A 25,612-nucleotide genomic window follows, 5' to 3' on the forward strand; every position below is an offset into this window, starting at 1 on the left:
CCCTGGGGTGATTGAGCATGGCTGACACTGTGCTTGTGACTTTGAGGGCAGTGATCATAAAGCTGCAGGAAGCAGGTGGGAGGATCCAGCGGCTGGGCTGCAGCAGCCTCCGTCCTCAGGATGGGAGGAGGTCCAATGTGGGTTATTTTGACAAAGTGGTCATTTGCTGTAGCTACAAGTGTTTGCCAGTCAGTTTCAGAAAGTGGATTTAAAACTCCTGAGGGCTGCACAGCTCTTTGGAAATTACAGCTGCCTGTGTGCAGTGAGGGTGGGGGTCCCTAATCCTTTCCCAGCCATCTGAGTCCCCTCCCACGTGGTGACAGCATGCTTTGTCATTCTCCCTTCAGCAGTTTGCTCTGCCTCTGTGCTGTTCCCACCACCTGCTTGATAATTCAAGGGCTCTCTCAGTCTCCTCAAAATGCCGCCCTTCACTGTCCTGGATCTTGCCTGAGGTAGAGGCAAGCACAGGGCATCTCTGTGCAGCCCCTGGGATTCTCTGAAGTTGTAGTCCATTTCCATTTTTCCATGGCCGTTGGAAGTAGCCTCCTGTAAGCTCCGGAGCCATGCTTGAATGCTTGCTAGGATTTGCCTTTACAACCAGATGGACATTGTTCAAGGAGATTAATTCTTACAATGCTTCTACCCTGCACTTAGCCTCTTCTGCCAACACACCTTTCTCGTGGTGTTCAGATTGTTTGATTCTCTGCTATATTGGTGGTCTTGTGTTCAACTAGACAATTCTGTTTTTCTCTTCAGAAAATGTTTTATATCTCTTTTCAAAGAAGCAATTATTTGTAGCAGGCTGATCTCTCATCACAGGCAGTCCCAGGCAAGCCTTGGATATTAGAATTTTGATCACTATGGCCACATGGGCGTCAGGGTGGGAGACTCCATTAGCAGTACTGTGATATTGGAGCAAGAGGCTGAGGGAGGGGTGACAGGTGTCAGTCACCTCAGCCCCCGGTGACCACAGCCTCTTGTGCTGGGCATCGGCATGCAGCCACTATCTGCATGGTCTTCCTTTGCAAGATCCAAAGCCCTCAGCTTTCATGCACCCCTTTGTTATCTCCAACTCTCCTAATTTTCCTGAAGTTCTTGCTAGAGGGTCAGTCCAACTCATTAGTCCCTGTTCATGCTTTCCTCACATATCATTAGGGCATCACTTTACCCACCCACTGCCATAGGCTTGTTGGGGTTTTTATTCCTAGTTCTGGTCCTGGAAACCAATCCCATAGTTCTTCTGGTGTCTGCTGGTAAGCTTGCCACTCTCTACATTTTCCTCTTCAATCTGCTCCATGGGCATTTATTTCCTGGGATTTAAAGAATTGCATCATACTTTCTTCAACACACGATTTCTAAGGGCTTCAAAAAGGAGTGGATATTAGCTTACACAAGTTGATTCAGAAACCAGAACCATAGATTTGAGCGCAGGACAGCATGCATGGAGAAGAGCAGACCAACAGTGAGTGTGCAATACACTGTCACAGTGACCCCTGGCAAACACCAGCCACACCAGGGAGCATCTCTAGCCTCCAGGTCACAGCTGGGATCAAGTGGAATCAGAAACCATCCTCGGCACCTCCAGCAACTACTGTCCTGATTTCCAATGCATGAATCAGGGCTGGGAACTTAAAAAACATTTTAAACTTATTTATTTCTTATTATTTTTTTTAGAGAAACAGAGGGTCAGAGAGTTCTTCCATTGGCTATTTCACTCTGCAGATGCCCATGACAGCCACGGCTGGGCCAGGCCTGAACTAGCAGCCTGGAACTCAGTTTGAGTCTCCCACGTGGATGGCTCATAACCTTGCATCTCTCAAAATGTGCATTAGCAGGAAGCTGGAATCAGAGGCGAGTCAGAGCTCCCATCCAAGTTCTGTCATGTGGAATGCGGCATCCCAGGTGGGATTTACCTGCTCTCCTGAGTTTCCATACCTAGCCTTGGCAGCTTTCTTAAATCTATAAATAAACAAATAGTTGTTGTATTTAGCTCTTTGAAATGTGTTAAATATAAGAACAGCTCTGCAACTTAAATCACTTTTCATCATTTATCACTTGCCTGTAGGAATGTGACTGTAAGTAGGTTGAGCACACAGCATGGATTTGCAAACTGGATCAACCAGCGTTATGTCTTCAGGTCTAAGGTCAGCATGAATCAAACCAAGGCTCTTGAGCTACATCAAGGCTGTGGGCACCTGCTGCAAGATTGGCCTGATGTAGTTGAGTGGCACTGGGCTAAACTCGTTCTATATATGAAAATCATGTAAGTTCTGGTCCAACATCTCAAAAGCAAGGCAAGTGTGCTTCTTATATTGAATGCACTCATAAGAATAGACAAAAGGAAGAAAGAAAGGGGTACCAGCTAATAATCCCCTTCTTGCTGGACCTGCTGCTCCTTGTGGTCACAGCGGTGGTCAGGGCAGCAGCTCCCACCACAGTCCTGTCTTGCAGTGTGAGAGGGGGATGTTCTTCTTTGCATTGCACACCACAGTTGCTGCCAGCTTCCTCACTTTCTCTTGTCTTTTTTCAAAGATTTTTTTTTTAAATTTTGATTGGAAGGAAGGTTAATAGAAAAGGAGAGAAAGAAAGATCTTCCATCTGCTGGTTCACTTCCCAGTTGCCACAATGGTCAGAGATTAGCTAATTCAAAGCCAGGAGCTTCTTCAGGGTATTCCCACACAGGTGCAGGGTCCCAAGGCTTTGACCACCTCTATGGCTTTCCCAGACCCCAACCAGGGAGCTGGAAGGAAAGTGGGGCAGCAGGGACACAAACCAATGCCTATGGAATCCTGAAGATGCAAGGTGAGGATTTAGCAACTGAGCGATCACATCGGACCCTGAATATCTGTAAGTATATAAGGGCACAGTTGCTGGGCCACGGGGTGAGTGAATGCTTGTCTTTAGCAGGTAGGAACTGTGAAATCATTTTCTCAAAGAAATGGAATCAGTTTACTTTCAAACGAATGATATATAAGAGATTGAATTAATCTAAATTCTTGCCAATACTTGATGGTGTCTGACCTTTTCATTTTATCCATCCTGGTATCTGTGCAGTGCTACCACATTTTGCTATGATTTTTATTTCCCCTCTGATCTGAGGAGGTAGAGGACTTCTGAATACATTTTCTCACTCTTCAGATAGTCTTTTGCCTGACATTCTTGTTCAATAACTTTACCATGTTTCTATTACATTACCTTTCTCTTGTTGACTTCTCAACCCCATTTGATTGGCAACAAGAAATATGTTAAGTATCTATGTAAATCACTCTTTTAAGCAAATATCTTTACAATAAAATAGAAATAACCTCATGCAAATTTATGATTATAAATACATTGGAGATCACTATTTTTAAAAGTGATGAATTTATGACAACCCCTTATGTTACAAAATGTTGACAGATATATCTACACAGCTTAGAAGGATATTGGTTTATGGTTTTATTTATTGTTACATTTTATTTTATTTTTGATGCTGTTTACATAGTTGAGGACCCTGTTAGGGTAGAGAGGTTCAAGGCTTGGGGAAAGGTGGGACAAATACTTCCAATATTCCTTTCTTCCTTTTCTCCAGTATCTAGGGGCTGGGAGAGAAAGGCTGAGGGGCTGGTCCCAGATGCCAAACTACATCAGTACCTGGAAATGGAGGATGTCCACTTGATTCTTTCTTAAACACTCAATGTGAAGAAGAACGTTCCGAGCGTATTGCTTGAGTGGTGTTGATAGTTCTGTTATGCTGGTACTTTTGCTGTTCCAAGATTGTGAAACCCTTCCAAGGTCCACTGGATGACAGAGTCTACCCTGGTGTAGTCACTCACCCAGACACCTACTGCCAAAGCTCAGCCAGGAGATTCGCCAAACCTATTCTGCTCTCCATCTTCTTACATGGCAGTTTCCCTCCCTGCAGGCCCGAATGAGTTGGCTGTGATATCTGCTTCATGCACCTGAACATGCTGTCCATGCCACAAGGCATTAGCAATTAAGGAGGCCCTATCCTGATACATGCATTCCAAGGTCAGACCACGAACCCTATGAATTTCCCTGTGGTTAGAATTTTGAGCCCAGCCACCCAGTTTGGAAGTCCCCCAGGAAACCTCACCTGGAGTGACCACAGACTTGACTCCTGCATGGGCCAGCCAGGACAGGGTCCAGTTTAGTCCATCACTCCTGTCAGTCTATGCATACACTGGTGATTGTAGTTGCCTGGTTAGCTCTGTCCCCAGCTCTACATTCCATGCCAACTGACAAGTGCTACAACCCAGCCCAACCTAGAATACCTCAGACCTGGCTCTTGCACACACTAGCGAGAATGGCAGCCTAGCTGGGGCAACCTCCAATAACACCTACCAGGCCCACTCCAAGTCCAAGTTCCTACACAACTCAATATGTGCAGCAGACTAGTTCAGTCCATCATGTATCCCAGTTGGCTATTGTACATATCTATAGGTGGTGCAGCTAAGCTCAACTCACCCCATCCCATGACCCAGTCCACATGTATGCCAACAGGGTACTGCTGCCTTGTCCAGCCTGGCCTATCCCCATCCCTGGCTCTGATGCACAACAGTAGGAGCTACAACCAAACAGAGGAGTGCCCAGAGTCCCCCTACTAGGCCCAGACCCAGTCAAGGATCTTGCACCTTCCAGGAGATACTGTGGCCCAGTCTGTCACAGCTTGGTACCTGTCCCAGAACTTAGCAGGACATTTTTTACATCTAGTATTTACTACTTTCTGGGAGGTTGCCTAAAATATGTAGTGTAGAAACTGGGCATAGTAAGCTAAACTTCTGCCTCTGGAGTTGGCATCACATATGTATGCTGATTCAAACCCAGCTCTTCCCCTTCTGATCCAGCTCCCTGCTGGTGGACTAACAAAGATGGTCCAAGACCCAGGGCTCCTGCAGCCTGATGGGCAACGTGGAGAAATCTGTGAAATCCAGTCACAAAATGGAGTCACTTTGTTTCAGGCCTGCATAAATTTGCTAACCTATTCCTTATGCCTTATGTTTCGTTTTTGGGGGAGGGGGCTCAGATCACAACGAGTAACATGCCCTACCTGCAAGCCTCAGTTCCAGGAATCTGGATTGTGTGATTTATTCATCAATTGTTCCTATAACTGCCTCCTGTGATGGTCCCACACATTGTTCTACCTCTCTATCCTAATCAAGGTTCTCAACTATGTAAATTCATTGTTCTCATGGCAGCCTGCTCTGGCTGTCCAACTCACCTGGTTGTCACGGCTCTTATAACTCACTCTTTCTATAAAAACCCATCTAACCCTTACTTCAGGGTCACTCTCTGAAGAAAAAGAGAGCTGACCCCAGCTGGTTGGTCTGTTTACCTGTCTTCTCAATAAAAGTTTGCCGCTTTGCAGAATTGTCCAGGCTGCACTTCTTGGGGAGAGGCTCCAGTTGGATGCAACACTTCATGCTCCTAACTTTGGATGTGTTTTTCCCTGGCCATTGGGACCATTTGGGGAGTGAGCCCATGGATGGAAACCTCTCCCTCTGTCTCTCCTTCTCTGTAACTCGGTCTTTCAAGTAGAAATAAATGAATTCATATTCTTATTTATAGCCTTTGAAGGAAACAGGCTAAGTGTCCAGGTAAAGTTTTTGCAGAACATCGGCCAAACAATACCCCAGCCTTGGTGAATTGTACACTGAGGCCTCTGACCTGCTCTAGGCAGCAGGTGACAGAAGCTTGGACACGCTGGCTGACATATTCTATATTCGTACTGATGATATTTTCCTAACACCTGATGTGGGCCTTTGAGCATTATAGCAAGGATTTCACACACTTTTATACATGAAGGATAAAGCCACTGCTTTACAGATTAGATTGCAGATCGCAGTTGTTAAACCCGAAGGAAACTGGTATCCGCCGGGACCTGTGTGTGGTGCCTGAGCATGACTTCTCCAGAAACAGGAAGTCACGGTTTCTTCACCTTCCCTCCCAGGCCAGCTAACACTGACATCACATTATCTGGGTGCAAATTTCCTTCTGGAAAATTGCAGGGCAAGTTAGGAGCCCAGAGTATACCACAGAGAGAGCAATGCCAGAAAAGAATCAGAGAGGAGAAGGGGCAGGGCTGCTGGGGCTTGAATGGCGGAGTCTCCCCCAGCTTCCTCAGACAGTCCCTGGGCCAGGCGCCTGGAATCAATGTGGAACAGGGGCATTCAGTGCAGAGCAGGGGAGGCAGATCCACTCCCAGTCCCAGTTCAAGGCGTGGCTCTTATTTAGGGTGTCAGCATATGGGTGGAGCACAGGGCTAGGAAATCCATATATTTTCACTTGCATTTTTGATTCTGACAAGCTGGGCCAGGGCCTTCTGCCTGCGTACTCATGCCCTCACATTGCTTGCTCACGGCCAATCACCATCGCCATTCCCACACAATTAACCATCCTTCCCCGCCCCAGGATACTCAGATGCCCAGACCCTCAGGGTCTAGTCCACAGAGCTTTGAACCAGCTTCTTGCTGTTCTTGGGGGCAGAGAGGCGGAGTTGGGGGCTGCTCTACCCGAAGCTCAGGCGAGTGAGTATGGGGTGGACAGGGAGATGTTATCCGTGGGAGATGGTCAAGTGGTTCATGCAGCCAGGAAAGGGCTTTAGGGACCCAGTCTGCCGGCAGCCACTCACTACCAGTGCTACCTCCACATCACAGTGTCCCAGCCAGCACACAGGGAGCCCACTACACCTCGGTGAGCTTGGTGGACAACACTCTGTTCCTGAGCTTTGACAGCGACAGCGAGCCACGGGTAAAGCTGCGGGTGCCGTGGGTGGATCACGAGGTGACCTAGTATAGGCAGGGGGCAGGGTGGGACTGTGGGTGTGACCAGCCAAAGTCCACGAGGGTCTCAAGAGTGCCTGTCCCCACACCCTGGCTCCAGGCGGGCACAACCTCAGGGCAATGTCCATGTGTCAGGCCAGGCTCTGGCAGAGTTCTGAGGTGCTGCTGCCTGACCAGCCTGGGTCCTGCCCACCTTAGAGGGCAGCCCCGCCTGCACCATGGGTGGGGAAGGCTAGGGACACTGTGTTTCCCAGCCTGCATCAGGACTGACTGACTTTGTCTCCTCCAGTGCAGGGAAGAGTCTGGGTAATCCAGGCCTGGCTGGGGTCCTAGCAGACAGCATTGGGGTTCAGGGTCCCACATGCAGCAGGCACAGCATGGCGGCAGGGTGGCAGGGAAGAGCACCTTCCTGGGGGGCCTTCTTTGCACCGCCTTCATTCTACCTCTCGCAGTGAGAACTGTGGACTCCTTCACCCAGCACAGGACTCACAGGCGCCCACAGCAGCGCAGACCCTGCACCGAGGAGCAGCCACCACCCACCCCATGAGGCTGCAGGGATCCCGGATGGTTCCTGCACTCAGGGCCTTCCCAGAGCCCAGCACAGCTCACCTGGACTGCAGGGCACAGGCCAGGACCTCCCTGAGCTGAAGGCACTCAGTAGTTCTCCAGTGTGGGCCCCCAGGGCCTGTCCTCTAGGCCAAACAGCTGCCCAAACCCACTGCTCACACACTCACACCTCCCACACTCATCAAGGAGACACAGGCCAACACACACATTTCCCCACTACACACACGGTTACACACACATCACGGAAAACGAACACAGCACGGCTGCACTCACTCACAAATGTGAATTCTTTTATAGGCACAGACACAGAGAAATGCCATGTCTTCCACTTTCCCTTTTGTTGTTTTTGCTTTGTTTTGTTTTCTGCTTGGGTGCTCACATGGCAGGTTAACCCGCTGCATCAAAATGCCAGCTCCCAACTTTTGTTTATTGAGATAGTCATTAATTTAGGGGCCCAATTGGATGACTCAATAATTAAATCCTCACCTTGCAAGTGCCAGGATCCCTGTTGGACCTGGTTCAAGTCCCAACTACTCCACTTCCCAGCTAGCTCCCTGCTCATTGTCTGGGACAGCAGCAGAGTTTGGCCCAAGGTGTTGGGTCCCTGCACCAACATGGGAAACCCAGAAGAGGCTCCTGGCTTCAGATCAGGTCAGTTTCGGGCATTGTGGTCATTTGGGGAGTGAAATAGCAGATGGAAGATTCTTCTCTCTTTCTCCTTTTCTCTGTAAATATGTCTTTCCAGTAAAAGTGATTTAAAAAAAACGAATATTCACTTACTCCAAAGTCACAGTTACAAAGAGAGAGCAAGAAGGAAAGATGGAGACAGATCCTCATCCCCGAATGATCCCAGGCAGGTCTCTGAGTCTGGCAGAAGCCAGGATCCAGGATCTGGAAGCTTCCTTCAGGTCTCCTCAGGGGATGTAGAAGCCAAACCACGTGTCCCATCTTCTGCTGCTTTTCACAGACACATAATCAGGGAGCGGGATCAGAATCAGAGCAGCCAGGACAAGAACAAGTACTCAGAGGAGACTCTGGCTTTCCAGGTGGCAGATTGACCAAATGCACCATAATGCCAGCCCCATTTAATTCCAATTTGGATATAAGGGAACTGAAGTACCCAGGATGACACTGGTGAGACCAGGGCAGGAGGGCACCCAGGCCCTTCCAAGCAGGAGACACAGAAGTTGATTCCACAGCCTGACCACTTGGCTGCTTGCTGCCATCATGGTCACATGGCGCCCCCTGCTGGTCATGCAGTGAGGCAGGCTCACAGACTGCAGGAGAAATCAATGGGGGGAAGGAAGGGACTTTTTTTTTTTTTAAGTTACTTTAAGTTATTTCTCAGTTTTTCTTTTTTCTTTTAAATCTATTTTATTGTATTGTTGACAATCTTTACATAGGTAATTACAGTTAAAGGAAAAAGAAAAAAAGGTTCAGGGGGATAGGGAAGTGGGTAATGCTATTATGTCAATATTGTTTCCATCATGTATCTGAGGTAAAGGGGGATATTGAGGGGGAAGCCCCACCCGGTTTCCCGCCCACTCCAAGTCCCGGATGTGGGGCATGCTCTGAGATATGTGCTCAAGTGGTGTTAATAGTTCGCCAGTTATGAATCGCTGCCAGTTTCACTCGATGAGGTCGTCCACTGATTGGTATGGTCCATCATAAAGTCTCTGTTTGCCCAGTATTTCGCTGCCAACATATACCTGAGATGAATGATTGTCCTGTTCTGTCTTCTGTCTTTTCTTGGGTAGAGTTCTGAGTCCAGCAGTTCGATTGGGGAGATCTCCAAAGATACTTTGAGGTATTCCCAGATTAGTTTCTTGTATGTTCTAGCAAGCACAGGGCCCGGCACAGTCCATCGCCACGATCAGCTGGTGGTTTCAATTGCTGTGTTGGTTCTGTTTTCGGTCCCGAGTTGCACTGGAACCAATGGGTGTTGCAGTCCATTCTGGTTCTGCCTAGTACATACTTGGCCCTTACATCAACCAGTGGGAGCTGCAGCCTAGTCGGGGCGACCCCCAATAACCCCCACCAGGCCCTCCCCCTACCCTGGTTTGCCAGTATGTGTAGCAGAAGACCAGTCTGTCCCCCATCCCATTTGGCTCTGGTACTTGTCAATGGGTATTAAAGCTTAGTTCTATCTAACCAACTCAACCATCCAGCCCTCACATATGTGGTTGAGTGCCTCTCTATCTAGCCATCCCAGTCCCCGTCCTAGTTTTCATGCCCTCCCACGGGAATAGTGACCCAAGAAGGGGGAACCCACTTTTTCCCTCCCACGTCTCTCTCAGTCCCGGTTTATGCACTCTTTAGGTAGTCCTACGATTTGACTCGACAGAATTAGTCCCCAGTGCCAGCTTCTGCCAGCTGATGCTGCAGCCCTGATCTAGACCACATGCAGCGCACAGGTGTTGCAGCCTTGCTTAGTCTGGTCTGTCTCTATCCCAGCCCACACTCTTCAGTGGGAGTAGCTGTCCGGCGAGGGGACCAGCCCCTTAATATCCCCCCCAGCTCTGCCGGAAGGGACTGTTTCTTATTCCCTTAGGACCTCCTGCTCCTCAGCTGCTCTAAACTCAGATCCGCCCTGTGGAAAAGCCGACACAGTACAGTGCTCATCTCATCCCTTTGTCAGCAGTGATTTCCCTCCTGCAGTTCTATCTACATGCCACCTGCGCCTGCTGTCACTACATAGTAAGGGAATTGAGGGCAGCAGAGTGAAGGATGAGACCCAAGAGGGGATGCAGCCCTCTCCTCCCCACAGACCCCACATGCCCACAGGGCTTTGTCCCTGTCTTCCAGGCCCATACAGAATCACACTCGCTCCTTCTCCTCCTGTGATCCCAGCTGTCCCCTCCTGCAGAGCGCTTGCAGGCCAAGTCACACCCCACCCCAATCCTCACTGCACTCTGACTCCCCTCCCTCCCCAGCCCTGAGTCAGCCCCTCCTCCTGCCCCATTAGCCCAGCCTGAGGCCAGGGGCAAAACAGACCCAGAGCAGCAACCATAGGCAGCCTGAGCTGGCCCTGTGCTGCTCAGGACACCTCAGGACAAGGAGGTCCCCAGCGCATGCCCTGCCCAGCTCCCAGGCTGCGCTGAGTCCTCCTGCCCCTGCAGGAGCTGCTCTCCTCCCCCACCCCCTGCCCTGGAAATCCCGACCCTGGCCAAGCGCTCCCACAGACTCAGACCTGTGTGGTGATCCTGGACAGCTGAATCCCTGAACCCCTGCACCAGCACGACAGTCACAGTAGCACCCACCACGCTGGCACAGCCAAGGCTTCTGGACAGAGCAGGCAAGGTGCCAGATGTCTCCCTAGTCGCACATGGAGCTCGTCCTCCTCTGATCCTGAAATATCCTGCTCTGGATGCCATGTGAGTCCAGACTTGACGCTTCTGCACACCAGGGCTGAGAGCCGAGGCCGCCCGTGCCTCCCATGGCCTTCACTTTGACACTAGGGAACACAAGAGGAGAAATCCTCAAAGGACAAACGTGTCACAGCTCTGGGTCCCCCCGCCCACGCTGACCTTTTTCTCACTGGCCACAGAGAAGCTTCACCTACAGGGGACTTCCCTACCCCAGCACCCCCATCTTTAAAACACAAGCAACACCAGAGAAAGAGCCTGTCACCTGAGGGTTCCTCAACTGCATGAGCAATAAGGGGAAGGGAAAATGCAGCCAGAGCTCCAAGGAACACAGCAGCACCACGTTTGTCATTCAAGCACAAGAAAGACTCCCCCACAGGCCTTGGGTCTCAGGAGGAGAAGGACCAGGAGGAAGAGGCCCAGACTCCCTTGTGTGTTGACTCTGTCAATCACACACACACCTGCCCAGTCCTGGGGTAGCTGTTGTCCCGAAAAACAGAGAGGAAGCCTCCTGGTGTCCACACCCAACTATACAAAGACCCACACACACACACTGTGCCCATCCCACGGCCAAGGAGAGTGGCCAAGAGCCTGAATCCCTCCTGCCCTGCCCTGACCCATGGCCCACCCCCGGAGCACAAGAAGCTGAGGCCTGTTCGGCTCTGCCCAGAAGCAGGTTCTAAGAGAGAAATCAGAAAGTGTACACACAGCCCCTGCACCCAGCAGACAGGGCCTGGGCTCCACAAGGCCATGCTGCCTGCTCTGAGGGTCACCTGACAGGTATACAGGTATGGGAGGAAGCTTTCCTGGCACAGCTGAGCCTCCAGGACTAGCTCATCACTCACAATCGCCTCCCTCCAGCAGTGTCTGTGCTGGCTCTCATCCTACATCCCAGCAGGTTCTTCTGACCCAGGCAGGTTTACCCAGCACCCTCCATTGAACAATGCAGCCTCTCCCCTCCTCCTGTCCTGATGGATGAAGCATCTGGTCCCTCCTGGTCTCCCTGGGAAAGCCGCCTTGTGCTGGAGGGGCCGCTGCACAGGCTGCTCCCTCTGCTGGGACTGTGCTGCCCCTGATGCCCCAGGGACAGTTCCACATGGGAGTCTCTGCTCACCCCTCAGACTAAGGAAAACTGGAGCCCTGCCTCCACCAGCCCCCAGACTCCTGCTGCTCTTCTCCTCTGTAGATGCATCACCACCCATGGCATCGTGAAATGCACCCACTCATCATTTTGCTTCATTATCTGATCCATTTCAAGTGCAAGATCAATGGAGAGGCACACTTGTTGTTGACCAAACACTCAGAACGGAGCCTGTACATTGGAGACCCCTCAGTGAGCATCCAATGAGTGAACAAATTCCCACAGCATGCTCAGAGCATACACAGGCTGCAGTGACACTGGGGGATATTAACCAATTATAAACACAAGTTGATAATTTAACATTAGATAGAAGTAGTAAATGGTCACTAATAAAAAAAAAAAGAAGCAGCCTGCATTCCTGGCCACAGGGCCCTTCTTCCCCGGACTCAGCTCCCTGCTTAGCCACGCTCTCTCTCCTTTAGCTTCTCTCCTCTCTGGTGTCTCAGCACTGCAGGAGAACACCAGGGAAACTGGATTCTCCCACCTACTGGCCAGGAAGAGTCCATCCTCTTTCCCAAACCCCTTTGAAGCATCTCCCTGGGGATTGCATCTTCATCAGTCAGAAGAGCCTGTGTGGAACACCTTGGGATTTCTCCAGAACAGAACAGAAGCTTCAGCGGGGAGCCACCCTAGGTCGCACAGAAACCTGCCTCTGCTGCTCACTCCCAGGCAGCACATCCGGGACCCAGCCCAGACAGCGACCTCCTGCAGGAGACTAACACTGGCTGCTGCTTTCTGCTGTGCTTACTTCATTCTCTGTTTGTTCCAATGTAACTGCAGAAGGCCACCAGACACAGGCACATTGCTCAAGGGGTGGCACTGGGACACACTGGGTCACTCTGTGTCCCAGCCTCTGGGATTGATCCCATCTCAGCAGTGACCCAGGTTCCTACTAATGCACTCCTGGGGGGCGGCAGGTGATGGCTCAAGCCTTGTGTCTGTGTCATCCCCAGGGAGATTTGGATCAAGTTCATGGCTTCTGACTTTGGCCTAGCCCAGGTGCAGCTACTACAGGCATGTGGGGTAGTAACCAGAAGACACAGGCTCTCTCTCCTCTGTGTGTGTGTGTACATATATAATACGTATCTCGCTCTACTTTTCATAATAAAAGTTTAAAATAAAATACTGAAAAGAAATGACATTGAGGGTACACCAGGACTCCAAGATGGCATCAGTCATGGATGTCACACAGAGCTGCCAAGTTGGATCCTGATGCGGGATTTCACCCCTAAAGGCAATGCTGGAGTGTTTCAAAGAGGCTACTGCCGGTATTAAAACAAGTGTATCAACGTGAAGCAGGGAGCATTGCTGGTGTGAACATGGTGCTGGCGGGATGCATGCTTTTCAGCAACAGCCTTTCACACAAGGATCTCAAACATAAGCAGTGCAGTAAGTACCACTGAAGAGGCCCATGTGGAGGGCGCACCCTGTATTCCTGACTGGCCTTCCTGGCCCACGTCCCCTCTAAGAGAAACTCCATCGTCACTGAATTCTTTCAAACCGTAACAGATCTAGATCGGTTAAAAAATGACATTGAACCTGCTATAATTCTGCTGCTTTGGCTCCACAGGAAACCACTTTTAGAAATGGGAATGTCAGAACTATCTGGATGGGGTTGATGTGTGGGGAAAAGTAACAGTTGTCAAACCAATTAATCAGACCTCAGAGGTGTCCAGTGACAGATGCAGGATCCAAATTATAAGATTCAGTTGTAATATTCAAGTGACAAAATGCCCTACTGATCTGAGGGGAGGGGAGAACAGCAATAAAATATCAGTTCATGCAGTCTGATGGATGATTATCAAAAGATGAGAGCTAGGGGCCCAGGTTGTGTAGTGGGTAAAGCCTCTGCCTGTGATGCTGGTATCCTATCCAGGTGCTACTTTGTGTCCTGGCTCCTCTGCTTCTGATCCAGCTCCCTGCTGATGCACCTGGGAAGGCAGTGGGAGATGACCCAGGTGCTTGGGCTGCTGCACTAATGTGGGAGACTCAGAAGAAGTTCCTGACTGCTGCAGCTAGCTGCTGGCTCCTGCCACAACAGCTCTTTAGGAGGTGAGCAACAGATGGAAAATGGATCACACCTCCCCTCTCTCCTCCCCCTCTCCTCCCTTTATGCCCTCTCTAACTGTAATTCTTTCAAATAAATAAGTTTTTTTTTCAAAAGGAATAACACCATTTGCAGCATAATGGATAGAGCTGGAAGGCATCTATGCTAAATGAGAGAGGTCAAACATGAGAGACAGATGTCTCCTGTCCTCCCTTATATGAGGACACTAATCACGCACACGGGACCCGCACTGTGGGGTAACAAGTTGAGCTGCCAATCTCACATGGGCACCACTTCAAGTCCCAGCTGCTCCATTTCTCACCCAGCTTCCTGCTGTGTCGTGGAAAGTAATGGAAGATGCCCAAGTGCTTGGATCCCTGCCACCCACGGGGGAGAGCTGGATGAAGGCTCAGGCTCCTGACTCTGGCCTGGTCAGTGTCAGCCTGTGCAGCTCTCACTCTCCCTGTGTAACTCTGCCTTTCTTTCTTTCTTTTTTTTTTTTAAGATTTGTTTACTTTTATTGGAAAAACAGACAGGATATACAGACAGGAGGAGAGACAGAGAGGAAGATCTTCCATCCGATGATTCACTCCCCTAGCGGCCGCAATGGCTGAAGCTGAGCCAATCCGAAGCCAGGAGCCAGGAACTCTTCCAGGTTTCCCACATGGGTGCAGGGTCCCAAGGCTTTGGGCCAGCCTCAACTGCTTTCCCAGGCCACAAGCAGGGAGCTGGATGGAAAGTAGGGTTGCCGGGATTAGAACTGTGGCCCACAAGGGATCCCAACGCGTTCAAGGCAAGGACTTTAACCACTACGCTGTCACGCCAGGTCCAATTCTGGTTTTCTAATGCATAAATAAATCTACAAAAAATAAAAAGTAAGTAATGTAATGAAAAGAACATGGAAATCATAATTGACCATATTGATCAGTACACACTCCACACATGCATTAAAATGCTGCAGGGACCGTAGATGTGGGGAGAAAGGCACCCTCCTTCACTGCTGGTGGGAGTGTAGGCTAGTACAACCACTGTGGAAATCAGTATGGAGAGTGCTTGGAAAATTGCAAATAAACCTGCCATATGACCCAGCTATCCCGCTCCTAGGAATATACCCAAAAGGAATGAAATCTGCATGTGGCAAGGGGATCTATAATCCTATATTTACAGCAGCACAATCTACAATAGCAATTACATGGAAACAAACCAGATGTGCATCCAAGGAAGAGTGGTTAAAGAAACTGTGGTACATCGACTCCATGGAATATTATTCAGCTATTAAAAAGAATTAAATTGGGCCCGGCAGCATGGCTTAGCGGCTAAAGTCCTCGCCTTGAACGCCCCAAGATCCCATGTGGGTGCCGGTTCTAATCCCGGCAGCAACACTTCCCATCCAGCTCCCTGCTTGTGGCCTGGGAAAGCAGTCGAGGACGGCCCAATGCATTGGGACCCTGCACCCGCGTGGGAGACCCGGAAGAGGTTCCTGGTTCCCGGCTTCGGATTGGTGCGCATTGGCCCGTTGCAGCTCACTTGGGGAGTGAATCATCGGATGGAAGATCTTCCTCTCTGTCTCTCCTCCTCTCTGTATATCTGGCTGTAATAAAATGAAAAAAAAAAGAATTAAATTATTCTATTTACAACCAGGTGGTTCCAACTAGAAACCATTATGCTCAGTGAAATGAGTCAATCACAAGAGAACAAATACCATATATTCTCTCTCGTATAAGGAAGCCAACATGGAAAGTGTAACTCCAACAGTCCAATCTATACTGTTTTTTTTTTTTATTGTCTGTTTGCTTTTTTGGCTGTATTCCATGTGTTTTGATGTTTTTAATCTCAGTTTGGTTGCTTCCAAATAATCTCTTCTCTCTAGCAGAATTCATCACGTGCTCATGAAGTATACGATGGCATCATTTTTCCCAAGAGACTTCTGTATTTCCTTTTTATCACACATGTGTTGATTACTCGGTGGCACTTTATTTTTTCAGGGTGCTATAATTTGTTGTTGATGTTGTTGTTGTTGTTATTGATGTGGTTGTTATGAAATGATGTCAACCCGAAAAACAGTGACATTATTTCAACCCCAAACAGCCTGTATCTCATGCAATAAGATATTGTGAAGTAACCAATGAACCAACAATCGATATGAGGCAGATTGCTTATGATCTACATCAAAGAATTGTAAAACCTAATGTACTTGTAAGGCCCTATGCTACTCAGAAATGGGGAGGGAGAGAGGAGAAATCTTACATCACCCTAGAAGGTGTGAGGAAGATGGGCAGTATAACTTACTAGGATCATAACTGGTAACTCATAGAGAACAGACTTGAATCAGCATTAGAGAATAGCAAAACTACAAAGGCATATGGGGGGAGTCAGGAGCAATCCTAACAACCTCTTAACAGGAGGTCATATGCACAGAGCAGGGGGGAGACCCCAGAGTGGAGCAGGTGGACAGAAGGAGGCTTGTATCCCAACCCTGAAGACTCCCAGATCCTCACCAAGGACTATCAGTACGAGCACCGAGGACTACATCCCTACTGTCAAGGAGACCACGAACTCTGAGGTCACCCGCCCCCATCTGGATCTACCACATGGGATGGAAGAAGCCCAAATCCTGCCCTGCAGGATCCAAGGTCATCGCAACGACAAGCAGGAGCCCTGAGCGGTCCGCAGAAACAGAACAGTAAACTTCCTTAGAGGCTAGGGAGAGGAGCTTTCTCTGGTCCTTGCCTGGTTCCAACTTTGGGTCCCCACCCTCTCTTGTAATGACCATCAGATCGCTCCAGAAACCCCTCAAAACAAACAAACAAAAAAACTAGAATAGATAGACCGAGAACAACAAGGAAAGCTTAGAAACAGACAGGAAATGGTCAGCGGGGATGCATTTATAACTCACTGGGTGGGACACAAAGATTAGTTACTCCTCACTGGGGTATTGAAGATTTCTCTGCACACCCCTCCTAAAATGTTCACCTAAACTGTTGACATATGTCTTGTTGGAGTTATAGAGTTAGACTATCCGAAAAACAGCCAGGTTCAGCAAAATCATGCTTCAACGCTATGAACTGTTAAATACTATAATTAAAATAGTCATGAGATGGCTGAATAGTAATCTATAGCCATTTTAAGGTGTATAGAACCTGGTTGTATATAAACTAATAATTGAAATGTCAATGTAGAAGTCACAGGTTGTGGTTCAGAACTTGAATTCTTTTTTTTTCTCTTTTAACATATTGGTTACTCAATACCATGTCAACTAATTCCATAACGTTATAAATTGTTACTGATGTAATGTCGGGGCTTTTAATTGATCGGGATGATACTCTGCCGGCTCTACCTTCAGATCAGAGATGGTCTCCCCAAGAAACCATTGATCTTATCTGGACATAAGATGCTGGACTTTATGCTTGGTAGATGCTTGCAATGAAAGAATCTCAACTGAATTTGAAGTGTGGTAATGCAACAAGGTGGAGGAATCCACCATGGGGCGGGGCGTTGGGGAGGGTGGGGGGGAATCCCAGTGCCTATAAAACTGTGTCACATAATGTGATGTAATCAATACAAACATAAATTAATTAAAAAAGAAAAAGAAAAATGCTGCAGGGTGCAGAAACACATACAGTAATCATGCGTGTGTAGATCAGGATACATGGGACTTAACATCCCAATCCTGAGCGTGAGGCTGGCCTAGCATGAACTCTGGATCAGGACGTTAAGCATGTTGGAGCTCCCATTGTTCTCTCTCTCTCTCTCTCTCTCTTCTTACAACAGCTCTAGAAAAGCCATCTGCCTTGGCACACACACAGCCCTGAGGAAAGGACCTGAGGCTTCTAACAGTGACCACAAGAGGGCGCCACAGCCCAGCCTCAGAAGGGGCAGCCCTGGCTCTCAGCCCCACTGGTCCCTGGGACAGTCTGAGCAGAAGCCTTCATTTCAAGCAAATGAAAATAGACGAACATATCCATATAAAACTATGGGAGACAATAAAATTTAGCTCATTATTTCCAGTTGTTAAATTCTGGAATTTTTATCATGCACCATACTATGTAAAACAGCTTCCAGAGAGGATAAATAATTGCAATTTAATTGACAGAAACTGAAAGATAAAAATGTGTCGTTTGGCTTCAAGATACAAGAATGACCATGATTAACCAGGATGCATTTCATTACTGTTTACAAGAATATAGTTGACCTTACATTTTCAACCCGGACTCAGTTAAACATCAAAAAAAGAAGAGCCAAGCCAGGCCGCCTGACCCTATAGTGGCCCCTATACACACCCCTGGGCTGTTGCACACATCCCTGGATTCAATCAACTGCTGACGAAGATGCAACTGGGAATTGATTTTGTAAATGAAATGAAGGTCTCCATAGTTGGCCCTGAGACGGGGTTACTCTGGGTTGGACTGGCCCGTCTGGGGAGCCCTTCAAAGGACCGGGCTCTCCCTGTGCACAGATTCACATGTTTGTCCCTCTGTGTCTGTAACAGCCATTCTGACAGGGCCAGGGGACATCTCCTTGGAGTCTTCATTTGCATTTCCCTGACACTGGTGCTGATGAGCATTTTCCATATAGTGGTCATTTCTAGTTCTTTTGACAACTGCCTAGTAGGTCCTATGCCCGTGTCTTAACTGGACTGGTTGGTTTGGTTTGTTTTGGTTTATTCTGGTTTTAACAAATGCTGGCATAGATGTAGTAAAGGGGAAATCATATACAGTATTATTAGGAAAGCAAATTAATGCAACCATGGTGCAAAACAGTGTGGAAAATTTTTTTGAATCTTTGAACTTCCATATGATCCGGAAATCTCATTACTGGACACACAACAGGAGACCTGAACTCATTGTGTCACAGTGGAACTTGCTCCACTGCTTAGAGCAGCACTGCTCACAATGGCCAAGATTTGAAATAAATAAGATGTCCATCATCAGATGAATGGATACAGAAAATTTTGTTTTCACACACAATAGAATACTATTCAGCTACACAAAGAGTGATGTCTTGTCATTTGCATCCAAATGGTTGGAACTGGAGGACATGATGTTGAGTGAAATGAGCCAGACACTAAAACAAACACTGCATGCTGTCTCTCATGTGGGAGCTAAAAATGGAAACAATATATTTTCAACACAGAATGTTAAGACTGGAGGCCAGAGAAGTAGGGGAGTTAAAGGAGTTGTGACCAAGACAAAGAGAAGGACTGAGCATGGGAGGGATTCAGTGTCAGGCATGACCTCCCCCAGTCCCTGACTCTGAGGATCCTCGGACAGAATAGGTGGGTGCCCTGGCTGTGGGAGTTGATCCCCCCTGAACCCTGACAGCTGTCCCACAAACAGGACCCCAGGCCTCAACCTGCAAGGAGCTGGACTCTGCCCCAAGCTCCAAGCAGGCTGGAGGAGGACTCCAACCTCAACAGGACAACTCAGCTCTGTGAGCGCCTGTCCAGAGAGCACGGCCACACCAGGCTTGGACTCTGACCAGGGAATGGGAACAGGAAGGAGTGTGGTTCTGAACACCCAGGTGTGGTAACCTGTGATGCAGGAATGGAAAGCTAGCAATGCCAGGGTCCCAGTGTGCACCTGACACCCAGGGAAGTGTCATCCTTGCTGGAGGGATTCGTGAACTCTGGTGAACACTTCTCACATGAGACAAAACCTTCCCTAATGTTTGTTGCACTGTTCTTTATACTTGTCACATGATGCAATTAAACACTGATACAGTTTTATTTCACTCTTTGGATCAACTGAGTGCCTTTTGTCAGTGTGTATCACCATGTGCTGGGGTTACAGCTTTGACCAACAGCCTAAGTCTCTGTTTATGGGCCCTATGGTCTAGAGGTTTCTCTAAGTGAGATGGAGCTATTTCAATCGGTCATCTAACAGCCTACTTGTATATACGAAAGGCAGGGTTAGGAAAGGAACTGTGGCACTGGGCAGGTTAAGCTGCCACCTGCAACCCAAGCATTCCAAATGAAAACACCTGTGTGACCCCCGAATGCCCTGCAGCCTTTGGAGAGTGAACCAGTGGGTGAGAAATCCCTTGGGGATTTTCTCTGCCTTCCCAGGTACATCAACAGGAAGATGGATGGAAGCAGAACAGCCTGGACTCCAAGAAGCCCCAGCATGCGTAATGCTGGCCTTGCAAATGACATTGAACTCACTGACCCACAGCAAAGGCTGCTGCTGGGCTGTTTTCATGAAGCAATGATCAGCCTGACTCACATCAGCAAGGCAGCTGACCACAGCGGGAATGACTGTCCCTGGGTGGCAGGAGAGGGACCCTGCTAGTGCCCCAGTTCAGGACTGGGGGGTGGGGGGAGAACCATAAGGAGAGGAGGAAATGATGGGGGAGGACTGAGAGGAGGTGAGGACAGAGGACAGAGGTCAGAATTCTTTTTTTTTTCTCTAAGATTTTTTTTTTTATTATTATAAAGTCAGATACACAGAGAGGAGGAGAGACAGAGAGGAAAACCTTCCATCTGATGACTCCTTCCCAATTGGCCACAAATGGCTGGAGCTGAGCCAATCCGAAGCTAAGAGCAAGGAGGCTCTTTTGGGTCTCACACCCGGCTGCAGGGCCCCAAGGCTTTGGGCTGTCCTCAACTGCCTTCCCAGGCCACAAGCAGGGAGCTGGATGGGAAGTGGAGCTGCCAGGATTAGAACCGGCGCCCATATGGGATCCTGGCATGTTCAAGGTGAGAACTTTAGCCGCTGGGCATTGCCTAGGGCCCTGAGCTCAGGATTCTAAAGCAGCAGGTGCCCAGGTCTCAACTTGCTGTGCCCTGAATATTAACATGAACCTTCACAGAGCCCAGCTGGGATCCCAGCATTCTGTATTTAATGCATCCTGTGGGGCTGCCCAAAATCTAATGTACTCCTGATGTGGATCAAACTGAATAATAAAACATGCACAGGCCTAGGGATAAATAATCACAACACTAGGCAAATAAAACTGGGCACTTCCTGATCAGGTCTCTCAGGATTCCTCAGCCGGCCCTGGGCCTATCCTCAGGGAGGGGACAGCACACAGGCCTGGGCAGCCGGGCACAGGGTCAGGGCACAGTTCCTGGTACCCGCCTGGCCCTCAGGCTCTCAGTCCCAGGGCAGGTCTGGGCCAGGGAAGCAAGAGCAGGGAGTCCCCACCTCCTCCAGGGTCACTTCCCCTCTCACAACCTGAGTGAGCTCCTTCTGCCCGGACACGCGTGACGCGGGCACACCTCGCACTCCCATTGGGCGAGCGGCTTCCAGACGAGCCAATCAGCGTCGTCCTATCCCTTCTATAAAGTAGCCTGCGAGGCTTCAGCATCGGACTCCTCTCAGCCGTCCAGAATGGGGTCCATGGCGCCCCGGACCCTCCTCCTGCTGCTCGCGGGGGCCCTGGCCCGGACCGAGACCCGGGCGGGTGAGTGCGGGTCGGGAGGGAGACGGGCTCTGCGGGGCAGGAGCGAGGGGAGCCCTGAGTGGGACACAGGACCCCGGGAAGTCGCCTTTCCTTGAACACACATCCCCTACACCTCGCGATCTCACCCGTACCCCGGCTTATTAAGACCCTCTCCTCTCCTCTCCTCATCCTGTCGCGGTCCCCACACTTCCTTAGTCTCCTCCCTAACCCAGCTCCGCACTCCTCCGTCCCAAGGGTCCCGCTCCGGGCGGGGTCAGTCCTGGTCTCGGCCCCTCTCTCCCCCAGGCTCCCACTCCATGAACTATTTCCACACCTCCGTGTCCCGGCCCGACCTCGGGAAGCCCCGCTTCATCTCCGTGGGCTACGTGGACGACACGCAGTTCGTGCGCTTCGACAGCGACGCCGAGAACCCGAGGATGGAGCCGCGGACGGCGTGGATTCGGCAGGTGGATCAGGTGGATCAGGAGTACTGGGACCAGGAGACACAGATCTCCAAGAACAACGAACAGGTTTACCGCGAGAGCCTGAACAACCTGCGCGGCTACTACAACCAGAGCGAGGCCGGTGAGTGACCCGACCCCTCCCCACGTGCGCCCAGGTCCCCCCACCCCGAGACTGCGCTCCCCGCGGAGACCCTCGGCGGGAGGAGCCCGCGGGACACGCCCGGGTTTCGTTTTCGGTTTCAGTGGAAATCCCCGCGGGTCGGTGAGGGCGGGGGCGGAGCTGCGTGGCCAGGGCTGACCGCGGGCGGGGACAGGCTCTCACACGATCCAGAAGATGTACGGCTGCGAGGTCGGGGCGGACGGACGCCTCCTCCGCGGGTACAGGCAGTTCGCCTATGACGGCACTGACTACATCGCCCTGAATGAGGACCTGCGCTCCTGGACCGCGGCCGACATGGCGGCTCAGAAGACCAAGCGCAAGTGGGAGGCTGCGGGTGATGCTGAGCACTACAGGGCCTACCTGGAGGGCACGTGCGTGGAGTGGCTGCACAGATACCTGGAGATGGGAAAGGAAACTCTGAAGAGAGCAGGTGCGCGGGGCTGGGAGGGGCCGCCCTCACCCACCTCCCCGGGCTGGGGAGGCAAGGAGGGGAGGAAAGTGGGAGCCAGGCCAGTGTCCCCCTCTCCTGATGGCCACAGCAGGGACGTCCACCTGGGTTTGAGGTTCAGAGCCAGAGATCCGCTGTTCCCTCTGGAGAAGAGGGACCTGGGGACGGACAGGGGTAAGGCAGAGAAAGTTCTTGAAATAACTCTGTTGGTGCCCTGGACTCCACCAAGGCTTTGTGATCATCACCCCTCTCAGGCCTGTCCTCAGCCTCAAGCCAGTGTCCTGGGAGGTTTCATTCCAGGCTATCTTCCCCTCAGAGACCTGGGCCCTCCTACCCTAGCCAGATACCTGATTCTACTACTTTCCAAACACTAGAGTATCTCACTGTCTATATCCAGGCCAGGTCAGGGTTTTGACTTCCTCCACCACCCCATTCTGCAGTCCACTCTCAGGAAGGTCACTGAGTGTAACTTTAGTGTCAGGGGAAGAACATGAAAGGCCTGAATTTTGCAAATCTTCCCTCAGACCCACCCACAGCACATGTGACTCACCACCCAGTCTCTGACCAGAAGGCCACCCTGAGGTGCTGGGCCCTGGGCTTCTACCCCAAGGACATCACACTCACCTGGCAGCGAGATGGGAAGGACCTGACCCAGGACACTGAACTGGTGGAGACCAGGCCTGCAGGGGATGGAACCTTCCAGAAGTGGGCAGCTGTGCTGGTGCCTTCTGGAGAGGAACAGAGTTACACATGCCACGTGGAGCATGAGGGGCTGCCTGAGACCCTCACCCTGAGATGGGGTAAGGAGGGCAGGAGGGCAGAGCCTTCAGCAGGGACGGGGCTGAGCCTGGTGTCAGAGCCCCTTATTTTCTCTTCCCTTCTCAGAGCCTCCTCAGCCCACTGTGCCCATGTGGGGAGTCATCGCTGGCCTGGTTCTCCTGGCAGCTGTGCTCACTGGAGCTGTGGTCACTGTTGTGATGATGAAGAGAAGGCGCTCAGGTAGGGCAGGGTGAGGGCTGGGTCTGAGTCCCCTGTCCCCCAGAGAGAAGGTTCCCCCTACCCTGTTCCTGGGAAGCACTGTGCACACACACCTGTACCCCTAGCTGAGTCCCAGGTTGCTCACACTGGCTCTGGTGTGAAGCACAAGTGAAGGTGGAGGACAGACACTCCACGGGGATGACTCTGCTCACAGGGACCTGAGCTCCAGCAGCCCCAGGTCAGGGGCAGGTCCCAGGTGAGGACACACCTCCAGGAGAGGCACCTCCTGACCCTTTTCTGGGTCTCCAACCACAGTTCTGGAATCTTCTCTGAGATGAACTAGTCCTCTGGCCCTGCCTTCTTCCTGCCTCTCACTGGATGTTTTCTCTCACAGGTGGGAAAGGAGGAAACTACACTAAGGCTTCAGGTAAGCACTGGGGTGTGTTTGAGAGTGGGGGAGTCCTCAAAGCCCTTGCTATAGTCAGTTGCCCCTGGAGGTGCTGCCCCGCCCACCCTGTAGCTCCTCCCCCAGCCACACCCCCGGGGCTCTCACCAAGTCCTGATTGGTTCTCCCAGGTGGGGACAGTTCCCAGGGCTCTGACTCCTCTCTGGGAGTGTGAAAGGTGAGACCTGGAGGAGAGAGGGGGCCTGGTGAGGGGACGCAGAGGGACTGGGGGGATTCCTTGAATCTGAGCATTTGCACAGTGTGCTGTGCTGTCTCTGTCCCCATATACAATAACCTCAATTTTTCACCTTGTTTCTGTAGTGTGAGACAACCGCCTTGTTGCAACAGACATGCTGAAGTCCTCATCTTGGTTTTCTTCAAAAAGCCCTGCCCTCCCTTCCTGCCAAGACATCTAAGTGTGTTCCTGTGGGCACAGTGTGAGGTGGGAGCCTGGCCCTCCCAGCCCAGCACGGGCACCTCTGTCCCTGTCTCAAGTCAGGCGCATCTGCTGCAGCTTCATCCTTGCCAGTGCAATTCATTCTTTCCAATTTCAATCACAAGGTGTGGGTGGGAAAATTAAAAGTGGAAATTCAACAATTTGACAGAGAAAATAAAGAGAAGCACCAAGAGCCTTCCTGTGTTGAGTCTGTTGCAGGTGGGGACAGGAGAGGCTGGGAGCCCCTGGGTGAGGACAGGGCTGTGCCCAGGCAGTGCTCAGCCCATCAGACTTTCCCGTGGTCACTGCTGACCCAACTCAGCTGCCCCAGTGTCTTGGTATCTCTGGTAGGAAATGCCCACCAACATGTGCCATCACAGCACTCAGCCGTGGCCAGGCTGCCCTGTCTCATGGACCTGAGGCAATGGAGGCTGCATGGGGCCATGGCCGCCAAATCTAGGGCTTAAGTTCATCCCTCAGCCCCATCATCCTATGTTCATTTTGCTCCTTAGTGTCATTGGCTGATTGCACCTCCTCTTCCTGTGTGTGAGCTCTGGTGGCCTTTACTTCTGTGTGCAGGACACAGTGTAGGAGGGAAGCAGGAGAGCAGAGGACACTTGAGAGAAAGCACAGGCCGGGGGACACCAGCAGGAGGGGATCTGCTCAGTAGCGTCCACAAGCAGCCTCTGTCTCAGGCTCCGCTAATGCACCATGGGGTCTGGAAGGGGCAGGTGCTACATGCTCATCACTCAGCTGACTTTGCTGGGTCAGACCCAGTGCTGGGCAAGGTAGTCCAGAGTGGGCATGAGTGGCAGGGCAGCTGGCTGTCTCACCAACATGGTCAGTGTGCATTGCTCTGAGGGGGTGACCCTGAGGAAGGTTGGAAGGACACAATGAGTCATCTGCAAAGGTGTCTGGGCAGGTGCTGTGCAGGCAGGGGACAGCCAGTGCAAATGCCCTGGGCTGGAATGAGTCTGTGCAGAGCAGGGAGCCTTCAGGAAGGCTGGGTCGGGGCACCACTGTCCAACAGGCTGCGCACTCACTGGAAGGCTCAGCCCTGGCTTAGTGAGGTGGGAGCCACTTGACAGCTCCGAGCAGAGGAGGGACGTGTGCACCTTCTGTCCAGGGACCGCCCTGGCTGCTGCGTGAGGACGGGGCTGAAGAATGCGAGGCTACAGACAAAGCTCTAGCGTCTCCTGCCGTGTTCAGGCAGGGATGCCAGTCACTGAGATGGGTGTGCATGGGCGTGGGCAGAGTGGGAGAGATGAGAATCTGGATCCTTCTGCAGATGGATGCACAGCCCTTCCTGTGGACTGCATCCAGGGAAAGAGGAGGAGTTGAGGAGGACACCCAGGGCTTCAGGCTGTGCCAGTATGGGCATGGCATCACAGTGGGAGAA

The 25,612-nt window shown here is 50.9% G+C and overlaps 1 protein-coding gene across 7 annotated transcripts in view; it reads left to right on the plus strand.

Moving 5' to 3' along the window:
* The window catches only part of LOC101527525 (putative HLA class I histocompatibility antigen, alpha chain H), a 129,346-nt gene extending 104,984 nt beyond the window's left edge, over window positions 1-24,362 (plus strand). For 2 of the 7 annotated variants that reach the window (XM_058665792.1, XM_058665832.1), the window contains one exon: window positions 24,099-24,362. Coding sequence is in view for 5 of the 7 variants with exons in the window: in XM_058665832.1 (XP_058521815.1) it covers window positions 24,099-24,103 (5 nt within the window). In the remaining 2 variants the exon portion in view is untranslated. Of the gene's footprint in view, window positions 1-21,156; window positions 21,304-21,588; window positions 21,868-22,060; window positions 22,337-22,878; window positions 23,155-23,239; window positions 23,354-23,726; window positions 23,760-23,792; window positions 23,888-23,908; window positions 23,956-24,098 lie in introns of those variants that run through there. The other 5 variants (XM_012930804.3, XM_058665823.1, XM_058665814.1 and 2 more) reach the window with 5 other exon arrangements.
* Window positions 24,363-25,612: the final 1,250 nt, after the last annotated feature.

Source organism: Ochotona princeps, chromosome 1 (genome assembly GCF_030435755.1).
Source record: "Ochotona princeps isolate mOchPri1 chromosome 1, mOchPri1.hap1, whole genome shotgun sequence".
In the NCBI taxonomy this organism is placed as follows: Eukaryota; Metazoa; Chordata; class Mammalia; order Lagomorpha; family Ochotonidae; genus Ochotona; species Ochotona princeps.